General features: G+C 41.8%; 2 protein-coding genes and 1 long non-coding RNA gene across 4 annotated transcripts in view; 2 read left to right on the plus strand and 1 right to left on the minus strand.

The window, feature by feature from the left end:
• Positions 1 to 631: 631 nt before the first annotated feature.
• On the minus strand, positions 632 to 2,707 carry LOC102201307 (uncharacterized). The gene is made up of 2 exons (XR_312235.1): positions 2,644 to 2,707; positions 632 to 928 (listed from the first exon to the last, which is right to left on the minus strand). It is a non-coding gene; the product is annotated as an uncharacterized LOC102201307 (long non-coding RNA).
• Positions 2,708 to 2,938: 231 nt separating this feature from the next.
• On the plus strand, positions 2,939 to 11,705 carry brd2a (bromodomain containing 2a). 2 transcript variants are annotated; one of them, XM_005751387.2, is made up of 12 exons: positions 2,939 to 3,266; positions 7,368 to 7,671; positions 7,758 to 7,895; positions 8,110 to 8,260; positions 8,346 to 8,545; positions 8,665 to 9,147; positions 9,238 to 9,366; positions 9,488 to 9,679; positions 9,774 to 10,033; positions 10,124 to 10,434; positions 10,542 to 10,667; positions 10,815 to 11,705. In XM_005751387.2, the coding sequence occupies exons 2-12, from the start codon at positions 7,393 to 7,395 to the stop codon at positions 10,940 to 10,942; spliced, it is 2,397 nt and encodes a 798-aa protein (XP_005751444.1). In that variant the 5' UTR covers positions 2,939 to 3,266; positions 7,368 to 7,392; the 3' UTR covers positions 10,943 to 11,705. The 2 variants fall into 2 exon arrangements, with proteins under 2 accessions (XP_005751444.1, XP_005751443.1); XM_005751386.2 differs by lacking the exon at positions 2,939 to 3,266 and adding an exon at positions 3,400 to 4,857.
• Positions 11,706 to 15,358: 3,653 nt separating this feature from the next.
• Positions 15,359 to 16,542, plus strand: part of hsd17b8 (hydroxysteroid (17-beta) dehydrogenase 8) — a 4,015-nt gene continuing 2,831 nt past the window's right edge. The window contains exons 1-2 of the mRNA XM_005751395.1: positions 15,359 to 15,495; positions 16,413 to 16,540. Coding sequence (XP_005751452.1) covers positions 15,450 to 15,495; positions 16,413 to 16,540 — 174 coding nt within the window. The 5' untranslated portion in view covers positions 15,359 to 15,449. The remainder of the gene's footprint in view (positions 15,496 to 16,412; positions 16,541 to 16,542) is intronic.

Genomic DNA, 16,542 nt, shown 5'->3' on the forward strand with positions numbered 1-16,542 from the left:
GGATACAAGCTGAACACAATGACAACAGACACAGACCTTCAAAATAAAACAGGAAATCCAGAACACGAACAGGGCACAAGGGGAGGACACAGAACACCAAAATCAGAATAACTAGAACAGAAGAAAATAACCATAAAGCACAAAACGCTGGGTCAACGACCCAGCACCACGACAGTTTCTGTGAGTGCATGTTAGCAAAGTGAAAAATGAAATAATAGAGCCATGTGCATCAATAACACAATCAGCCCAATGGAAACAGTGCAAATGTGTTCAGCTTTGCAAAGCAAACAGTGGCACATTGGGATGCAAATGAAAAAAGCAGCGAATGGAAAATCAGCAAGTCATGTGATTCTGCACATGTGAGCCCCACTGTTGACATAGTAAGCATGAGTTAGCATGTGGGTGACATGAGCGTTTGCAGGGAGAAGGATGTTTAAGCGATATCAGCACAGAAATGCTGCTGAACGGGAACCTGAACTGCACAGTAAGCTTCTGTATCCGAACACTGCTCCTCACATCAGCAGTAAAAGGAACTGTTGTTGCTAGGGAAGGCTCGTCAGCCATAATGAGTGAATGGACTGAAGCAGAGAGCTGCAAATACAAGGTTACGCAAACACGAGGACAAAACCCAGGCACCCAGAAAGCGTTTATTGTAGTGCAATCAAGTTAACAACATCTAAGATCCCTGAGTCTGTCTTTTTGTAAGGAAGGAAAAAGCTTCCCTGGCAACTGTTTCTGGACTGATTGCTCTCATGTGACAAGATTACGCAGTCAAACATGGATACAGAGAGCGGGAGACAGAGGGGGGAGTGTGTGTTTGTCAGGGAGAGAGCAGGGCTGATGAGTCAGAGGAGGCTGATTCTGACGCAATCCTCCCTCCTCTTCCTCTGCCTACATTACTGTTTCTTGAAGGCTGATCCTTCTTCCCCTGCAAGAAACAAACATAAAGGCATTAATGTAACTGACCTACTCTTTACCATCGCTGATTCCATATGTTATGTAATTCTGGATATACTTCACAGTATTTCTTCAGGTTATCATTATATGAGCCTGAGCAATAGTCTAATGCATTACATTTGGGAGATTATTTCAAGATATCTCCAACTTTAAACGTACACTCTACTTAAATCTAATGCTATGATATCTAGAAGTACACCTAGTTTAAGTGTACAGGCCTGTGGATTGTTGATTATTTGGTAATTCAGTTCTTTTTAATTAAAAAAACCATTTCAGATATCCACAGGGACGTTATTTCCACATCCACAGTGGTTATACTTACACATCCATGTTATTTGTCCATGAACAAAAATGACTCATGATGAGTCCTTCATGAGGCTTTCACTTTCACTAAATACAGTTTCACTTTTTCATTCTTGAATAAAATCCTGCGGTTCAAATGGTTTTCTTTTATAATTTTTATTTCAGATACAAATTAGATTTTAACAGGTAAAAGTTTCACTTCAGATGTTTCAAATTAAAAGTAAAACTTTTTAAGATAAAGTTGCAAATATGTATAAATGTTTAGCAGTGGACAGAGGATCAAAAAGCTCCACTGACTATTAAACTTATGACATCAACAACAACATGTGTCTCAGTCAAAATTATATTCTTTATAGTGAGAACCAAGAAAGACAAAGTCAGTAACTGTACTATAAATAGAGTATCTGTATATTCTATGAGATACTTATCAACAAATACTGCAGTACATATACACCACCTATCAAATTTCAGCATGCACTGGTGAATGCAAGTGTTTACAGTTAAAATGTGATTTACAAAAGTTACAAGACTGATAAAGAAGAATTATGTAAACAAAATAATGAAATGTGCATCTTTGTTGTCATTATCAATATTGCCTCTATAAGCTCACCAGTAAAAATATTTGTTTAACAATAAACAGTCAGTCGATACAAAGATATGATCACATACAGGATGTGCAGTTCAGTTTCCATCCACTGTGCAACATTTTCAGGCCGGTTGCACAATAATCACACCCTTATTGTGCAGATTGAGTTTTTATCTAACATCCAACAGATCACCAGCTGTTCCCTGAGTGTGCCTGGGGGAACATGGTTTTGAATAACTGCTGTCTAAATGAATTACCTGCTAACTGAAATCTGGGATCGAAAGATGTTGCTTTCATTATTTTTGATAACACAGTTACGTGTCTGATAATCTCATTGGAATCCAGCAGTGAAATGATAACTCCACTTTAACGTGATGCAAAAGTCTCGACTCATCAGGGACTACTTCAGTGAAGCTTATTGTCCATTTTCAAGTCTTATTTGAAATACAAATACACACAAGGTGTACATAACACTCCACAGGCACATAATACCTGAAAAATAACAAGACTAGAGAAATACCAAAAGCATTTTTCAAAATTACATTAAAAAATAGAGACAAAAGCGGAGATGATGGATATGCGTCTAAAGAGACATACATACTAGATAGGACAGGGTAGGGGAAGGAATAGATTGTAGTTTAATGTCAGAACAAGTTAAATTGTTGTTAAAAAACTATTTATATAAAACCCCCTGTTTATCCCCTTTTCCTACTTTAATCTGTAAAATAACACTCATCACTTCCAGCTGAATCCCACCTCCTTCCAGGGAACACTCAGTGCAGAACACAAGAACGTACTTTATGGGTAAAACTGCTCCTGGATCAGCGTCGCTCTTGCACACTGGGGGCATTGTTGGCAAGGCGTCTACGTGGGATAAGCGCATGCGCATTGTTTCATGGTGCAACGCAGACGCAGATCGACAGCAATCACGATCAGAAGAAAAAAAACAGATGTCAGTATTTTTCTTTGACAAACTCCGACAAATGAGATGTGGATTATTATGGCGATCATAAACGGATTACAGGTGCAAGAGTTCGGCAAACAGCGCGATCAGTAAAACTGCAATCGTTTTTAGTCACGTGGTCACACCTGGCCAATCAGAACGAGCCAAATCCGATGGAAAGTATGTCCTTTGTTCGGATATTTCGACAACTTTATTCGCCTAATTGTGGCGAATAATCTGCGCGTCTCTCTGGATATGGACACGGTGTTTTTATGAGCTCGGGCTCGCGTTGAACACATTTTATCGCGGTGTTTGCAGAATGCCACGTGTCCAGATTTGATGAACGGGCACGAGTCGTCACATGACTCCCCTCCCCCACCCTGCGCAGGGAATGGGGGAAGAAGGCGGACATGTTTGAGGGAAATGTGTTGGTTAAAAAGTATCGAGGTGGAAGACAAGAAGATAATTTGAAGAAAGGTTTCGCATTATTTTGGGATTTATCATTGGAATTTCTTACTTACTTTACATTCCAGACTTTATTGACTTATACTCAACATTCATTTTATATTTTTTATATATATTTTTAAAAATGTTTAGTTTAATGTTTGTTTTTACAGCACAATGTTATGAAAACGTTAGAAATATTTGAAGCTGTATTAATATGTGCCAGTGCTGTATCGTGTATTTCAGTGACATTGCAGGGAATTTGTAACCTTGGTGTGGGGGATGGGCGCAGTGGTTAGGTAACCTTTTGTGTGTCGTCGTTTCAATGAGTTTAAGTCGTTTTTTTTTTTTTTTAAAGAAGCCGCTTATATAGGTTTATTAAGTACGATTTTTGTACTATTATCTTTATGTTATTTGGTCTTTTATTGTTTGGTTGAACCACAAAGGTGTGGTTTGATGGTTTAATCTTTAAAACAATAGTCCAATCTTTAATTTAATTATTCCCTTGGACTGTATTGGTTAACGTAGTTGTAAATATTTCGGTTGGAGCTTGATTTAATCAGGCTTTGGATGAGGTTGTTAATGAAAACTGCTGTGTCATTCAGGCGTTGGTTTCTGTGACCTTCTTATAGGTGTTCGTGTTAGGTTTTTATTGCTGATGAAAGATGTAAATGATGGCTTCAGCACAAACATCGTTTAGTTAAATTATGTGTAAGGCCTGATCTGCGCCCTTTCACAGCGTGTAACTGCGGGTCGTGGAGGCCTCGTTTTACAGGCTTGGCTGGTCTGACTGTTAAAATTGTGGCGCTTTCTTCACCAAGTGTTGGGATCTTACACCGTTTGCGCGTGTAAATCGAATATACGGCGTTTTACAGGCTTTTCTTGACATTGTGTGTTTTGAGTTGAGGGTTATTTGATCATATTACTGTCTCTCAACGTGCTTAAAGATGGCGGCTGTGCTTCGTTTCCCTTAGATAAAAAAAATGCGGATGTACTGTTTAGTACAACGCTCGTGGGAAGAAGCCCTTGGCTCTTCGAGGGTACGCGTGACTGGATGCAACAACCAATAGGCTTCATGGTATTTACCCTGAAAGCCCGCGTTACAGCAGCTTTGACCAATACCCGTCGTCGCTCTCAACACGTTGACGTAATGTAATATGATATGGAGCAGGCTGGCTTCCTTGCCCTCGCTTTCTGTGGGGGATAATATGGCGGAGCCAGTTGCATACAGTATATCTTAAAGGCTGTAGAAGGGTGGACCAATAGTGTTGTGCAACTTATTTGACGGACAGGAAAATCTTGCGAATAGGCTGACCTGAATTGCAGGTTGGAGAGTTTCAGTATCCAGGGGTGTGGTCATTTTAACTGACGTCGTGAACAGCCAGTAGAAATCCAAGGGGCGGGGACGTTTTGGGGTGGTGTGTCCAATGGGTTTTGCGACGGGTCTATAAAAAGCCGGGTGTAGTCGCATAGTCGCCATTTCAGCGAAGCAGATTTGAAAGAGAGCTCCGTGGCGGGGAACGGAGAGATCTGACGACTGGAGACGGATCCTGGTTTGAGTGTAGCTAAAAACAGAATCCGGATCCATCCCGATGGAAATGGCTGTTAACCCGCTCATTGACAGGTATCTACCGGCATAACTGACTCTCAGCTTTCCATCAGTCGGAATATTGTGAACATTTATGGTTATTTATTTTAAATATAACGGAACGGGCACCCTGTTTGCTGTAATGCCAGTTGAAGAGAGGTGGACGCTGAGTATGCTACAGGAAGGACTTTATCGCGTCGTTACAGGCATTAGAAGTGACTTTCATGTGGAAGAAGTAAGGTTGTTTTGGGCTTTTTAACATAACAAACTGCGACTGTTGAGCGCTGTGCCGGCGCCATTTTCGGCTGCCGTTGGCCGCTCTCTCACACTGTCTAGCAGTTAGCATTACTAGCTCTAGCCTGAGCCCAAAGGGTTGCTCATGAGACGCGTAAGTATCACGTTTGGTGCTGTATGTCTGCGTTTATTGACAGTGACAACTGACAATGCTGACCTGGCATCTTTTAAGAAGGCTTTATCTAATGTATAAATGTGGCATTTGTGTAGCACAAAACCATAGTTAAACTTGATCGTTGTGCAAGTACATACATAGGGGGGTCGGGCGCACAGCCACGGCAGAGTCACTGCGTGTTTCGCTGGTTTGTTGTTGTAGCCATGTGGCGGTCATGGGGTTGTTGTGATCGCCGGTGTAACGACTCCATTCTAGCATAACGGCTAACGCTCCGTTATCAGTAGCACCACTACCAGTTATTTATGTATTATTAAAGTAGTATTGTCACACATACAGAGAGCCTGTCAATGTCTCTGGTAAATGTTATTTTTAATGTAGGGTTATTAGTATATATGTTGGGTGTTTCCCTTGGTTGCCTGGTTACAGCGCACACTAGCCCCAGTAGTTAGCAGCTGCTATCATTTTGAACTAATCCGATAATGCCAAAAAACTGTCTCTAAATATGATACATTTTTAATACTTTAATGGAGAATCTATTTTTTGTCTCCTAATTTGTTAAATATTTTTTGGGCCAACATGTTTTTTTGTGTAGTGCTGTTATATTTTGTACATGATTATTTCCCTTTTTAATAATAAAGTACACTAACTGTCAAATGTGTTTCCAACAGTTGTATCATTTAAAATGACTGGTTTACAATAGCTTTGCACTCCTTTTGTTGTATCATGTTGCTAATTCTTCTTACATTTTGTGTGTAGGGTGGATCAGTGCAAACATACCCTTAGGCTATGCATAGGAGACTTAAGATACTAATCCCATGGGTTATATTACTTGCACTGTTTGCTTAAATGTGGAACTAAAAAACAACAACAATTTTCTGTTTTGACTTAATGGTAATGGTGCAGGATCCAATAATACAACACCAGCTGTTTCAGGCTGTTTTTGGTAGAAACCAGTTTTCGGGCGGGTGACCTTATATACCCCCTCTGGCCTTGGTTAGTCTTGTAAGTCTTGTGGTTCAGATGGTGGGCCAGTGAAGGTGGATCATGGTGAGTCAATACTTTGCAGCACTGAAAGAGGACAACTGAATAAACAGAATTGCTGGTTTTTACATTTTTCTTTTTAAATTAAAAATACTAGCATTAGTGTCACTGTAGATTTGATGCTAATGCCACCAACAGTCCCCATTCAAGTAACCAGACTCTGAAAATACTGCACAGTTAATGACATAAAATACAACTACTGTTACTTTATATCCAGTACCCGTAACTATGCTGTTTGGCTCTAGAGTGTATAAGGATATGCTTTCTTTACACCTTAGTGTTATTAAAGGTACACATGGAGGCACAATGGTAAGTCAGGTCAACACCAGAGTTCAACAGAGATGGTCTTCCTTCGCTGGTGCAAAGTGTCGTGTTACGTATTGGTAATGTGACTTTTGTATAGAACCGTTTTCTCCTGTCATCTAAACATAACTCTGAAGTCACCAGGCGCTCATAGGTACAGTCATGGTTGCAGAGAACGAGTTTAGACAGTCGGTGTCTCGCACCTGTCAAACACAGAACAAGAAGGAGTGGCTTAGTGTTAATACTGTGACAAGTTAATGTGTACCCTAAGCTCTGTTTATATATAATCACAATCCTGTGTTAATGACTAATGGGTGGCTTGTGGTAGACAAGGTTAGGAATTAGAGTTTGTGTGTAAATTTTCTACACTATTCCAGTCATTACAGTAACATGGCAGCTTAAACTCCTCCCACAATCTAAGTTGTTGTTTTGTTTTTTTTAAAGCATGGAAATGGGTGTTGGGTTTAAGTCTGAGTGAGACGTGTAGAAGAGGAAGTGCTTGTACCAGTTCACCCAGTGTGAGCGCTCAGGGTCAGGCAGATGGGTGCTTGCTAACAAACGTGTAGTATCCTTTTTGACTTTGTATCAAATTTGACATGATAACAGGAAGCATACGTCAACAAGGGAACACTTATTTATTATGAAAGTTGATTAGCTTACATGGTAATCCCAGGATGTACAGCACAGAATATTCATTGTAACCTTTCTATAATGAGAAGAAAAACTTAATAGAATTTCATCATCACAGCTCAAACCAAAATACTCAGTTCCTTTGTAACTGTGCTCTCTGCAGCTCCCATGTTGGGCCTGATGCCAGTATGTTGGGAATAATGATGGATCAGAACTGTGGCACAGCTGGAAAACGCATCCGAAAACCTTCACTGCTCTACGAGGGCTTTGAGAGTCCTGGAATGCCCCCCCACAGCCAGATGACCCCTTCCGGGCCCCCGCAGCCCCCGGTGAAGGACCCCAACCGCCAGGGGAGGATGACCAACCAACTGCAGTTCCTGCAGAAAGTCCTGCTCAAATCTTTGTGGAGGCACCACTTTGCCTGGCCTTTCCATGAACCCGTGGATGCTGTCAAGCTCAGCCTGCCGGTGAGTGTATAGTTTCAGGTTTCAGTTCCTGTTTAAAGAGTGAAGTTTGAATGTTTCCTACCCTGAAAATGCCTCTCTTCCTCCAGGACTATCACAAGATCATAAAAAATCCAATGGACATGGGCACAATTAAGAAGAGATTAGAAAATAACTTCTACCGCAGTGCCAGTGAGTGCATGCAGGACTTCAACACCATGTTTACCAACTGCTACATTTATAACAAGGTAAATCTGCCCTGGTCAATATAACCAAAAATTGTAAAAATATGTAGTATAAAATATTTAGAGCAATACTACCCTTGTATATTATGTATCTGTATATAATTATGTCTTTAGATGTTGCCTATAGTTATTAACTATAGTTAATGAATGTATTATGTATAAAGTGTGTTAATATCATTGTTTTAAAACCATTTTGTGTGAATTTCCTTCACTGCAGCCGACAGATGACATCGTGCTGATGGCTCAGTCTCTGGAAAAGGCGTTCCTGCAGAAGGTGGCTCAGATGCCTCAGGAAGAGTTGGAGCTGCCTCCCCCACCTCCACGCAGCAAGTCCGCAAAAAATGGCAAAAAAGGGAAAAACAATGCAGGTGAGCAGATGTGTCAGGCCAGCAGCTGTAGTACACTCAGGAATCAGTCACTTCACAGCCTGATTCTCCTCTTTCACTCTTTCAGTCTCTGGAGGCGTGACAACAGCTCATCAAGTCCCAGCTGTCTCTCAGTCAGCATACTCGCCTCCCACTCCAGAAACGCCCGACTCAATCCTCTCCACCCCACCACAAACCATTTTGTCCAAGAGCATGCCCCACACCTTTCAGACTGAGCAGACCATGCCCACAATCACAGGTCTCCTGCCCACCCAGCCCACGGCTAAGGTAACTGTAACGCTTGACTTCTTGTATTTATATTTTTGGAATGTGTTCTAAAATTCATGGAGACTAGACATGAAACGGGATTCCTCTGACTTCCTCTGTTCTTCTTTTCTCATCTACAGAAAAAAGGTGTGAAGCGGAAAGCGGACACAACCACTCCGACCACCGTACCCATGCCTATAATGAGCACGATGGGCGTTAGTGGCATGGGGCTGGGGCACAACTCACCGCTAACCCTGACCTCTCTGAGGGTGGACCACAACAGCGGCATGGGCATGGGGATGGGAATGAATATCAACATGAATATGGGCCGACCAGCAGTGGTTGTGGGCACCAAAGGAGCAGGAGGGAACAGGAGGGGAGTGAGCGGACGACCCATCAAACCTCCTAAGAAGGACTTACCAGATTCTATCCTGCCGCCGCCGGTGCGCCGCAGCAAGCTGAGCCCTCAGATGCGTTACTGCAGCGGCGTCCTGAAGGAGCTGCTGTCGAAGAAGCACGCCGCGTACGCCTGGCCGTTTTACAAGCCTGTCGATGCCTCGTCGCTCGGTCTTCACGACTACCACGACATCATTAAACAGCCCATGGACCTCAGCACCATCAAGGTACGCATTCATTCCACAGACTGAATTTATCACTTCTGAAACTGAAGTTCAGAGACTGTTTATCTAAAATCTTTTCTTTTGTTGTTTTAGCGAAAGATGGACGGCAGAGAGTACCGTGAGGCGCACCAGTTCTCCGCTGATGTTAGACTGATGTTCTCCAACTGCTACAAGTACAACCCTCCTGACCACGATGTGGTGGCCATGGCCAGAAAACTCCAGGTGATTTTCTTTATTTCAATGATTAAAAAAATTTATTGGAACTTTTAAATTCTCGCAATTTGAAACTTCTACTTCTCATTTTCAGTTGCATTTTTTTTAAACCAAACCATTTTCTCTCCAGGATGTTTTTGAGTTCTGTATTGCTAAAATGCCAGATGAGCCTCCAGCACCACCGAGCTCTTCCTCGTCTTCCTCATCCTCTTCATCCTCCTCTGAGAGTGAGCTCAGCAGCGAGAGTGAGGAAAGCGACAGCAGCCCAAGCTCCGACTCTGAGGAGGAGAGGGCGAACCGTCTGGCAGAGCTGCAGGAGCAGGTGTGTACTGCAGCATGTCTGTAAACACATGTTCACACACCGGTTGTTCGCAGCACTGATACCATTTTATCTTTTTATTTTTTTGATCTTTCAGCTAAAAGCTGTTCATGAGCAGCTCACCGCACTCTCCCAGGGCCCCATCGCCAAACCCAAGAAGAAGAAAGACAAGAAGGACAAAAAGAAGAAGAAAAAGGTTGAGAAAGAGAAGCACCGGAGGATAGAGGAGGATGTGACACCTGTCAGGCCGCCCAAGACCCCGAAAATGACCAAAACTCCAAAATCTAAGAGCAAGAGTGTGCCCTGCCCCGTGATGCCGATGAAGAAGGCACCGAGCAAGAAAAACAACAAGAGCAAGTGAGTGCTGCCACCTACTGGACAGTTTATGAGTTGACTGCATTGTGCACATTTTTATTTTGTTAAACACTCCCTGCTTTCCTCCAACAGATCCAAAAAGGCCAACGTCATCCCGCAGGTGGCCCACGATCCCCTCGTGAGCCATTTTGACTCAGACGAAGAGGAGGAGACGGCGCCTATGTCGTACGACGAGAAGCGCCAGCTCAGCCTGGACATCAACAAGCTGCCCGGCGAAAAGCTTGGCCGCGTCGTTTACATCATCCAGTCCCGCGAGCCGTCGCTCCGAGACACCAACCCCGAGGAGATTGAGATAGACTTCGAGACGCTGAAGCCGTCGACGCTCCGGGAGCTGGAGCGATACGTCATGACGTGTCTGAGGAAGAAACCCCGAAAGCCTTACAGTTAGTGAACCTCATAAAACATTGGGAAGAAAATGAATAAGCACTGGGTTAGTTGATCTTTGGTTAAAGTTCTCCAGCTCATTGATGTTCTCGTCTTCTGTCTGCAGCGAGTAAGAACAGTGCTGGAAAGTCGCGGGAAGAGCTCGCTCTGGAGAAGCAGATGGAGCTGGAGAGAAGGCTGATGGACGTCAGCGGTCAGCTCAACTCTGGAAAGAAGCCGACGAAGACTAAACGTAAGTCGTCCATGTGAAACTTTATCAACACCGACTAAACTGGTCCCGGTGTTGAAAAATGACCAAAAACTACAGCCATGGAGCATAATGTAGTTTTCTTGTTTTCCTCTGAGCACATCTTGATGTTGTTTTGTTTTCTTCCTCCAGCCGAGAAGCCTGCAGCCGACACCCACACCCAGCCGTCGCGTCTCAGCGCCAGTAGCTCCTCCTCTGACTCTTCTTCATCATCCTCTTCGTCCTCGTCCTCAGACACAAGTGAGTCAGACTCCGGCTGAGAGACAGACTCTTCATATGAAAAGATGTCCCGCTGGACTCTTTTCTCCCCGAGTGGACTGACCTTATTTAAAGCTGCTGACGGAGCTGCAGGAAGGGCCTGCGAGCCCGGCAGAGATGGAGCGTTCCCGGCGCTCAGCTCCGACATGAAGGAGGTTCCTGCTCTCCTCCCTGAAGAACCGGCCTCGGCGGGTGGAGTGAGGGACGCTCCATCTCCTGCACATAAAGAAGATTGAGGCGTGCGTTGGAGGGATAAGGGTGCTAGAGCCAGAATGTGTCTAATTTCTGGAGATAATTTTCCCTTCTCACCGTGCTCCCTGTCTTTATGCTGTATAGACGAGGTGTACAGTACTCAATACATTTCTTTTATAAAGAAGCATTTTATGGAGCTAATTTATTCCCTCATTGTGGGAACAATGAAACTGGCATGAGCGAAGTCGTTTTTGTTTGTGTTTCTTTCTTTTTTTTCCAAGTGGATAAAGAGGGGAAATGTTTGTGTGTGTGTGTGTTTCTGTGCGAGTGACGTCGTGACGTTCTTCATAGTTTTGACGCAGGCGTTGAAAAAGTGGGTCTGCACACAGAAGCACCTTCAGAACGCATGAGATACAGAGGAGCTGACGAACATCTGCACACATCTGTTGGAGGGGCATGAATGTTTCTGTGTCGGCTGTTTTCTCATCCTTTTCTCTGTAAACGTGTTGCTTTTTCTAATGTGACCAATCTGCTAATAAATTGTGGGGGCGTTTCGTCCTGTGCTCAATAACATCTGTTGCTCTGATTTCTTTAATTCAGTCACAAAAACATCGGATCAGAGAGGTTTTAAATCCAGAAGTTTGTCTTTAAACAATCGGCCTTCGAGATCGACGGCAGCTGAAAGTTTCAGTTTTATTTGACTTTACTTTGTGTGATTAAACTTTAGTTACAGCAGGTTAGAGACGGCGAGTTTGTTTTGATCGAGTAGACGCCGACGACGGATTCGTGTTGTTGTGATGATGCACTGTTTCGTTTTGTTTGTACTACTAAACCAGTTTGTGATTTTTAGGGTAAGGTGTGTTTTCTGTTCTTCTGCAGCGGATTATTTATTTAGGAGGAATTTTAAAAAGGAGAAACATTTCATACTGAAAGCAAACGTTTGTGGACAGGTTACGTGTCGGGATTGTGGAGGTGTAGATAACCTACAGCCTCTGAGCATGTTTTTGTTTCCCTTTGATTCCTTTTTTTCAGTCTGAAGTTTGTCAGAACCCTGAAGCCTGTGTACTCCATCGCTTCACCTGAACATCTGTACATAAATAAACTGAGACGTCTTTTCACCGACTTTGGCAACGTTTTATTGACATCCTGAGTTCGAACAACACAACATAAAAAATACATCAAAGTTTTCAGTTTGGCGATCAAAGAGAGGCGCAGATTAAAGTATTAACTGCAGTTTGTTTATTCTTTTGCTGAAAGAACTTTTTAACCCTAAACTGGACTATTTAAAACAAACGCTCTCATCACAGAGGGGAACAACACACAACTGGAACTGAGCATTAAAATCGAGTTCCTCTGAATGACGTTCTCACAGTGCCCGACTTCATGTATCCTACATATGCAGCCTGCATCCTGCTGCAAGCAGTTTTCCTGCATATTAAAAATCCTGAGATTCTCTGACATGTTTATATTGATTATTAATATTTATTACTAATAATAAATAAAAGGGAACAAGCAGACAAAATCCATTTAATACTCCAAAACACTCCTGCTGCACTGTGTGACCCCACAGACCAGCTGAAACTTCCAAACATGAGTTTTTTTTGACAACAGATAAAAGTCCATAATAACACAGAAGATCATTTAAGTATTTGGTGTCACATTTAAAATCTATTCTTAACTTGGGAGTCTTAATGATATTGAACTGAACCTTTTATTAACATTTTATTAATGATATATTTATATCAGCCTTTAAATGTATTCAGTAATGATGCTGACAGCCGGGACAAAAACATGTAAAGATATTTTTGTGATATTTTAATGGGATTTTATGTAAATTAAGGTGTTTTTTCTGTTCCAGCCGAATTAGTTTTTGCTCTCAGTCTAGTTTGGCTCATTTTTCATGAAAGCTCCTTGAAAGATGAAAGTGAAAACCAGATGAAGCAGTCAGAAGTTACCAGGCAACAGGATCTCTTCTTGGAAAATAAATAGAGCAAAGAGGACACAGTGAACTGGACTTCAGCACATCGCTGACGCTGCTGATAAATTTCTGTTTCATTTCTCAGGAAAAAGCTGGACTGTTTTTTTTTACAGACATTTAAAAGTGCAAGAGTAAAAACAGACAACAGAATTATGACGGAGACGATTGTAAATCAAAGCCATGTGTGGCTAAATATATAAATGTTCCTCTAAAGGTTTCTGCAGCACATCAGTGTCAGATTTACTGATCATAAGATATTTAATGAGAATATTTAAATAAATCTACCCAGTAAATAAGGAAAATTAACTATATTCTAAACTATAAACGTTACTGAGTTCTCACTGCGGTGTAGACTGATGAGTGTTTCTTCTTCAGTCATCTTTCTCACTCAGTATGTGTTAACAGACCTCTCTGCATTGAATCATACCTGTTATTAACCTCTGTCTCTCTTCCACAGCATGTCTTTATCCTGTCTTCCTTCTCTCACCCCAACCAATCACAGCAGATGGCCCCGCCCCTCCCTGAGCCTGGTTCTGTGGAGGTTTCTTCCTGTTAAAAGGGAGTTTTTCCTTCCCACTGTCGCCAAAGTGCTGCTCATAGGGGGTCATATGATTGTTGGGTTTTTCTCTGTATCTGTTATTCTAGGGTCTACGTTACAATATAAAGCGCCTTAAGGTGACTGTTGTTGTGATTTGGTGCTGTATAAATAAAATTGAATTGAACAGACTGATAACAGAGATTGACTGCCCTCCAGTGGCCACAATAAGTATTTACACCACTGGTATCCTGCCACATGTAAATACTTCCGGTATTGTGGCAACCACAAGAGCACCTGGCTTTAGCCACTGTAAGGTGAGGAGCGCCACCGTAGGCGGAAACGTGTGATTTTAATAGCGAAAATTAAATTGCGTTTTGACCACATTGACAGAGCAGAGAAAATATACTAGACAACAGATTAAGTTGAAATTATGAGATAAAAACAATTTGCATGTAAAAAAAACAGTTTAGGTTTCAGCAGAAATAACACGTTACACTTTGCATGTAATAGATTTGGGGAGAAAAGTCTTTACAAAAAGATACTTTACAAGATACTTTTATTTGTGACATATGTATGTATTGACATACAATCTAATAAAGGCTAACTAAACTAACTAACTGGGCAATAAAAGACACGAATAAAGTGCAATGTGCAGTAAATGGAACAATTTACATTGATGTTACAGACAGTGAAAAGTAGTGAAGTGAATTTGTTCAATAAGAAGCAAAAAACAAATACATTTGAAAGTGACCGCTACATAGGTGTCAAAAGAACACATTTTTCTTTACTCGAGTAAAAGTATAGATACCTCTGCTTAAAAATACTCTAGTAAAACTATTGACTCATGTTTTTACTCAAGTGGAAGTAAAAAGTACAGGCTCCAAAACATACTTAAAGTACAAAAGTATAAAGTAAGGTAAAGTAAAAGTAGAAAGTAGGCACTAAAAAGTAGCAAAGTAAAGGACAGATACCCCAAAAGTCTAGTAAAGTACAGTAACAAAGTATTTCTACTTCGTTTCTTTCCATCTCTGATGCCAACAATAAATCATATTTTAATGCAAAATGTGGTTTAAAGACTCCAGCTGTCTTACTTAAACCAGAGCCAGGAAACAAACATATCTGTGTTTCTCTGCATGGAGCAAAAATTACAAGTTTAAAAATGACCGTTTTAAATATTCCCATGTTGTAACGCATGATCAGTGTAAGCGGACTTGTTGATTCCTACTAACGGTGAATGACTCTGTTCCAACCTTTACGATCCACTTGCGCGGTTTGCAAGTCACGTGTTTCTGCCTACCGTGGTGGTGACGTGTTTCCGCTTTCTGTGGCGCTCCACAGTGGCTGCGCTGGTATTTAAACAGCTGTAAATGACATGTTAGACTATAATCTGTGAAACATGTTATGAAGGAAATTTCTTTGTTAAGAATGAAATAACAACAAATATAACATAAAAGTTTCCAAAAGTTTGGATTGATTATAATGTAGAAACAATAATCATACAGTCATAAAGTTGCCTAAAAACAGGGCATTTATTTGTTTTGTGTAAATCCTGTTGACTAAAGTCTATTTGACATTTTAGGTAAAGACGTTACACATAAAAACATACACAACATTTTTGGTAGAAGGTCACTTTTTGGCCCAACACCGGTATCGATTTCAAAATAAAATGCCTGTATTGGCTTTTATTCTTTCACTGATGATGTTGGGTTTTGGTCATTACATTAAACACTGTTTACCTTTTTTCACCGTTTTTATCGCCGCCTGATGGACAAACCTGAAACTACAACAACAGCAAACTGTCATGGCGGCTGCCACAAGGCTCATCTCAAGGTTGACGCTGGTCACCGGTTAGTTTATGTTTTACTACAGATCATTCACAAAGAAATAAACCCGACCGTTTCTTTTTGTCTCAGATGTTTTTGCTCCGTTAAACCGGGAGAGGTTTTCTCCGTTATCTCCGCAGCTGAAGGAAACTCGCGCTTCGTTAAACTTCTCTGCGAGTTCAGAGGAGCTGTGAAGTTTCAGACTGACGTTCAGACTAAGGAGATTTATTTTGTATCATGTGAAGCTGTTCAAAGTATTCAGCAGCAGCTGATTCATATGTAATTAGACGCATCTGTGCAGCTCCGTTATTGTTGCCGTGGAATAAACTGACGACAGGAAAGGATCGTTCATATAGCCCACTCCTTCTTCCGGTCAGTTTCTCTAGCAAATATTCCCAAAGATAACAATACATTATTTTTAATGCACACTAATTAATTATTCAGAGTTTAGGCTGCTTGCAGGTTATAAAGAGATTAAAATTTAGGCTCCAGCTCAACATCTGATGCATAATAAATTTCACCTGTGGAGAAAATGTGAGTTCATATTGTGTTTTAGTGGAGATAATGTTTTTTTATCGTAGCTCAGGTTAGTTTCCTGTCCTTTGCTCCTCGTGTTTAAGTCATTTGTAGTAAATCGCAACCTTTCATTTTAAAACAGGAAACACAAACATCAGAAACGTTCATTTCCAGGCAGGCAGCACATCAGCAGCTCCTAAACTATTAAATGTGGATGTTTAATCAGAGCAGGAAGCTTTGAGCGGACCTGAGAGCCCTGCAGTCGTGTTTTCACGACTAACTCTAGTCCAGATGTTTTTGTGGGGACTTTTGTTTTCATTTCAGAAACATCCTGAGCTCCTGACGCCTCAGACAGCAGCGTCTCAGGCTGCTGTTTCCTCCTCTCTGCTCCTGCTCTGACTTCATGCTCCTCTCTTCCCACCCAGGTGGAGGCAGTGGGATTGGGCGGGCGGTGTGCCAGCGTTTGGCCTCTGAGGGCGCCTCCGTGGTGGTGGCTGACATCAGCGAGGAGTCGGCCAATGAGACGCTGGGGAGTCTGCAGAGCGACCTCAGAGG

Source organism: Pundamilia nyererei, unplaced genomic scaffold (assembly GCF_000239375.1).
Source record: "Pundamilia nyererei isolate P.nyererei 1_Seehausen unplaced genomic scaffold, PunNye1.0 scaffold00309, whole genome shotgun sequence".
NCBI lineage: Eukaryota > Metazoa > Chordata > Actinopteri > Cichliformes > Cichlidae > Pundamilia > Pundamilia nyererei.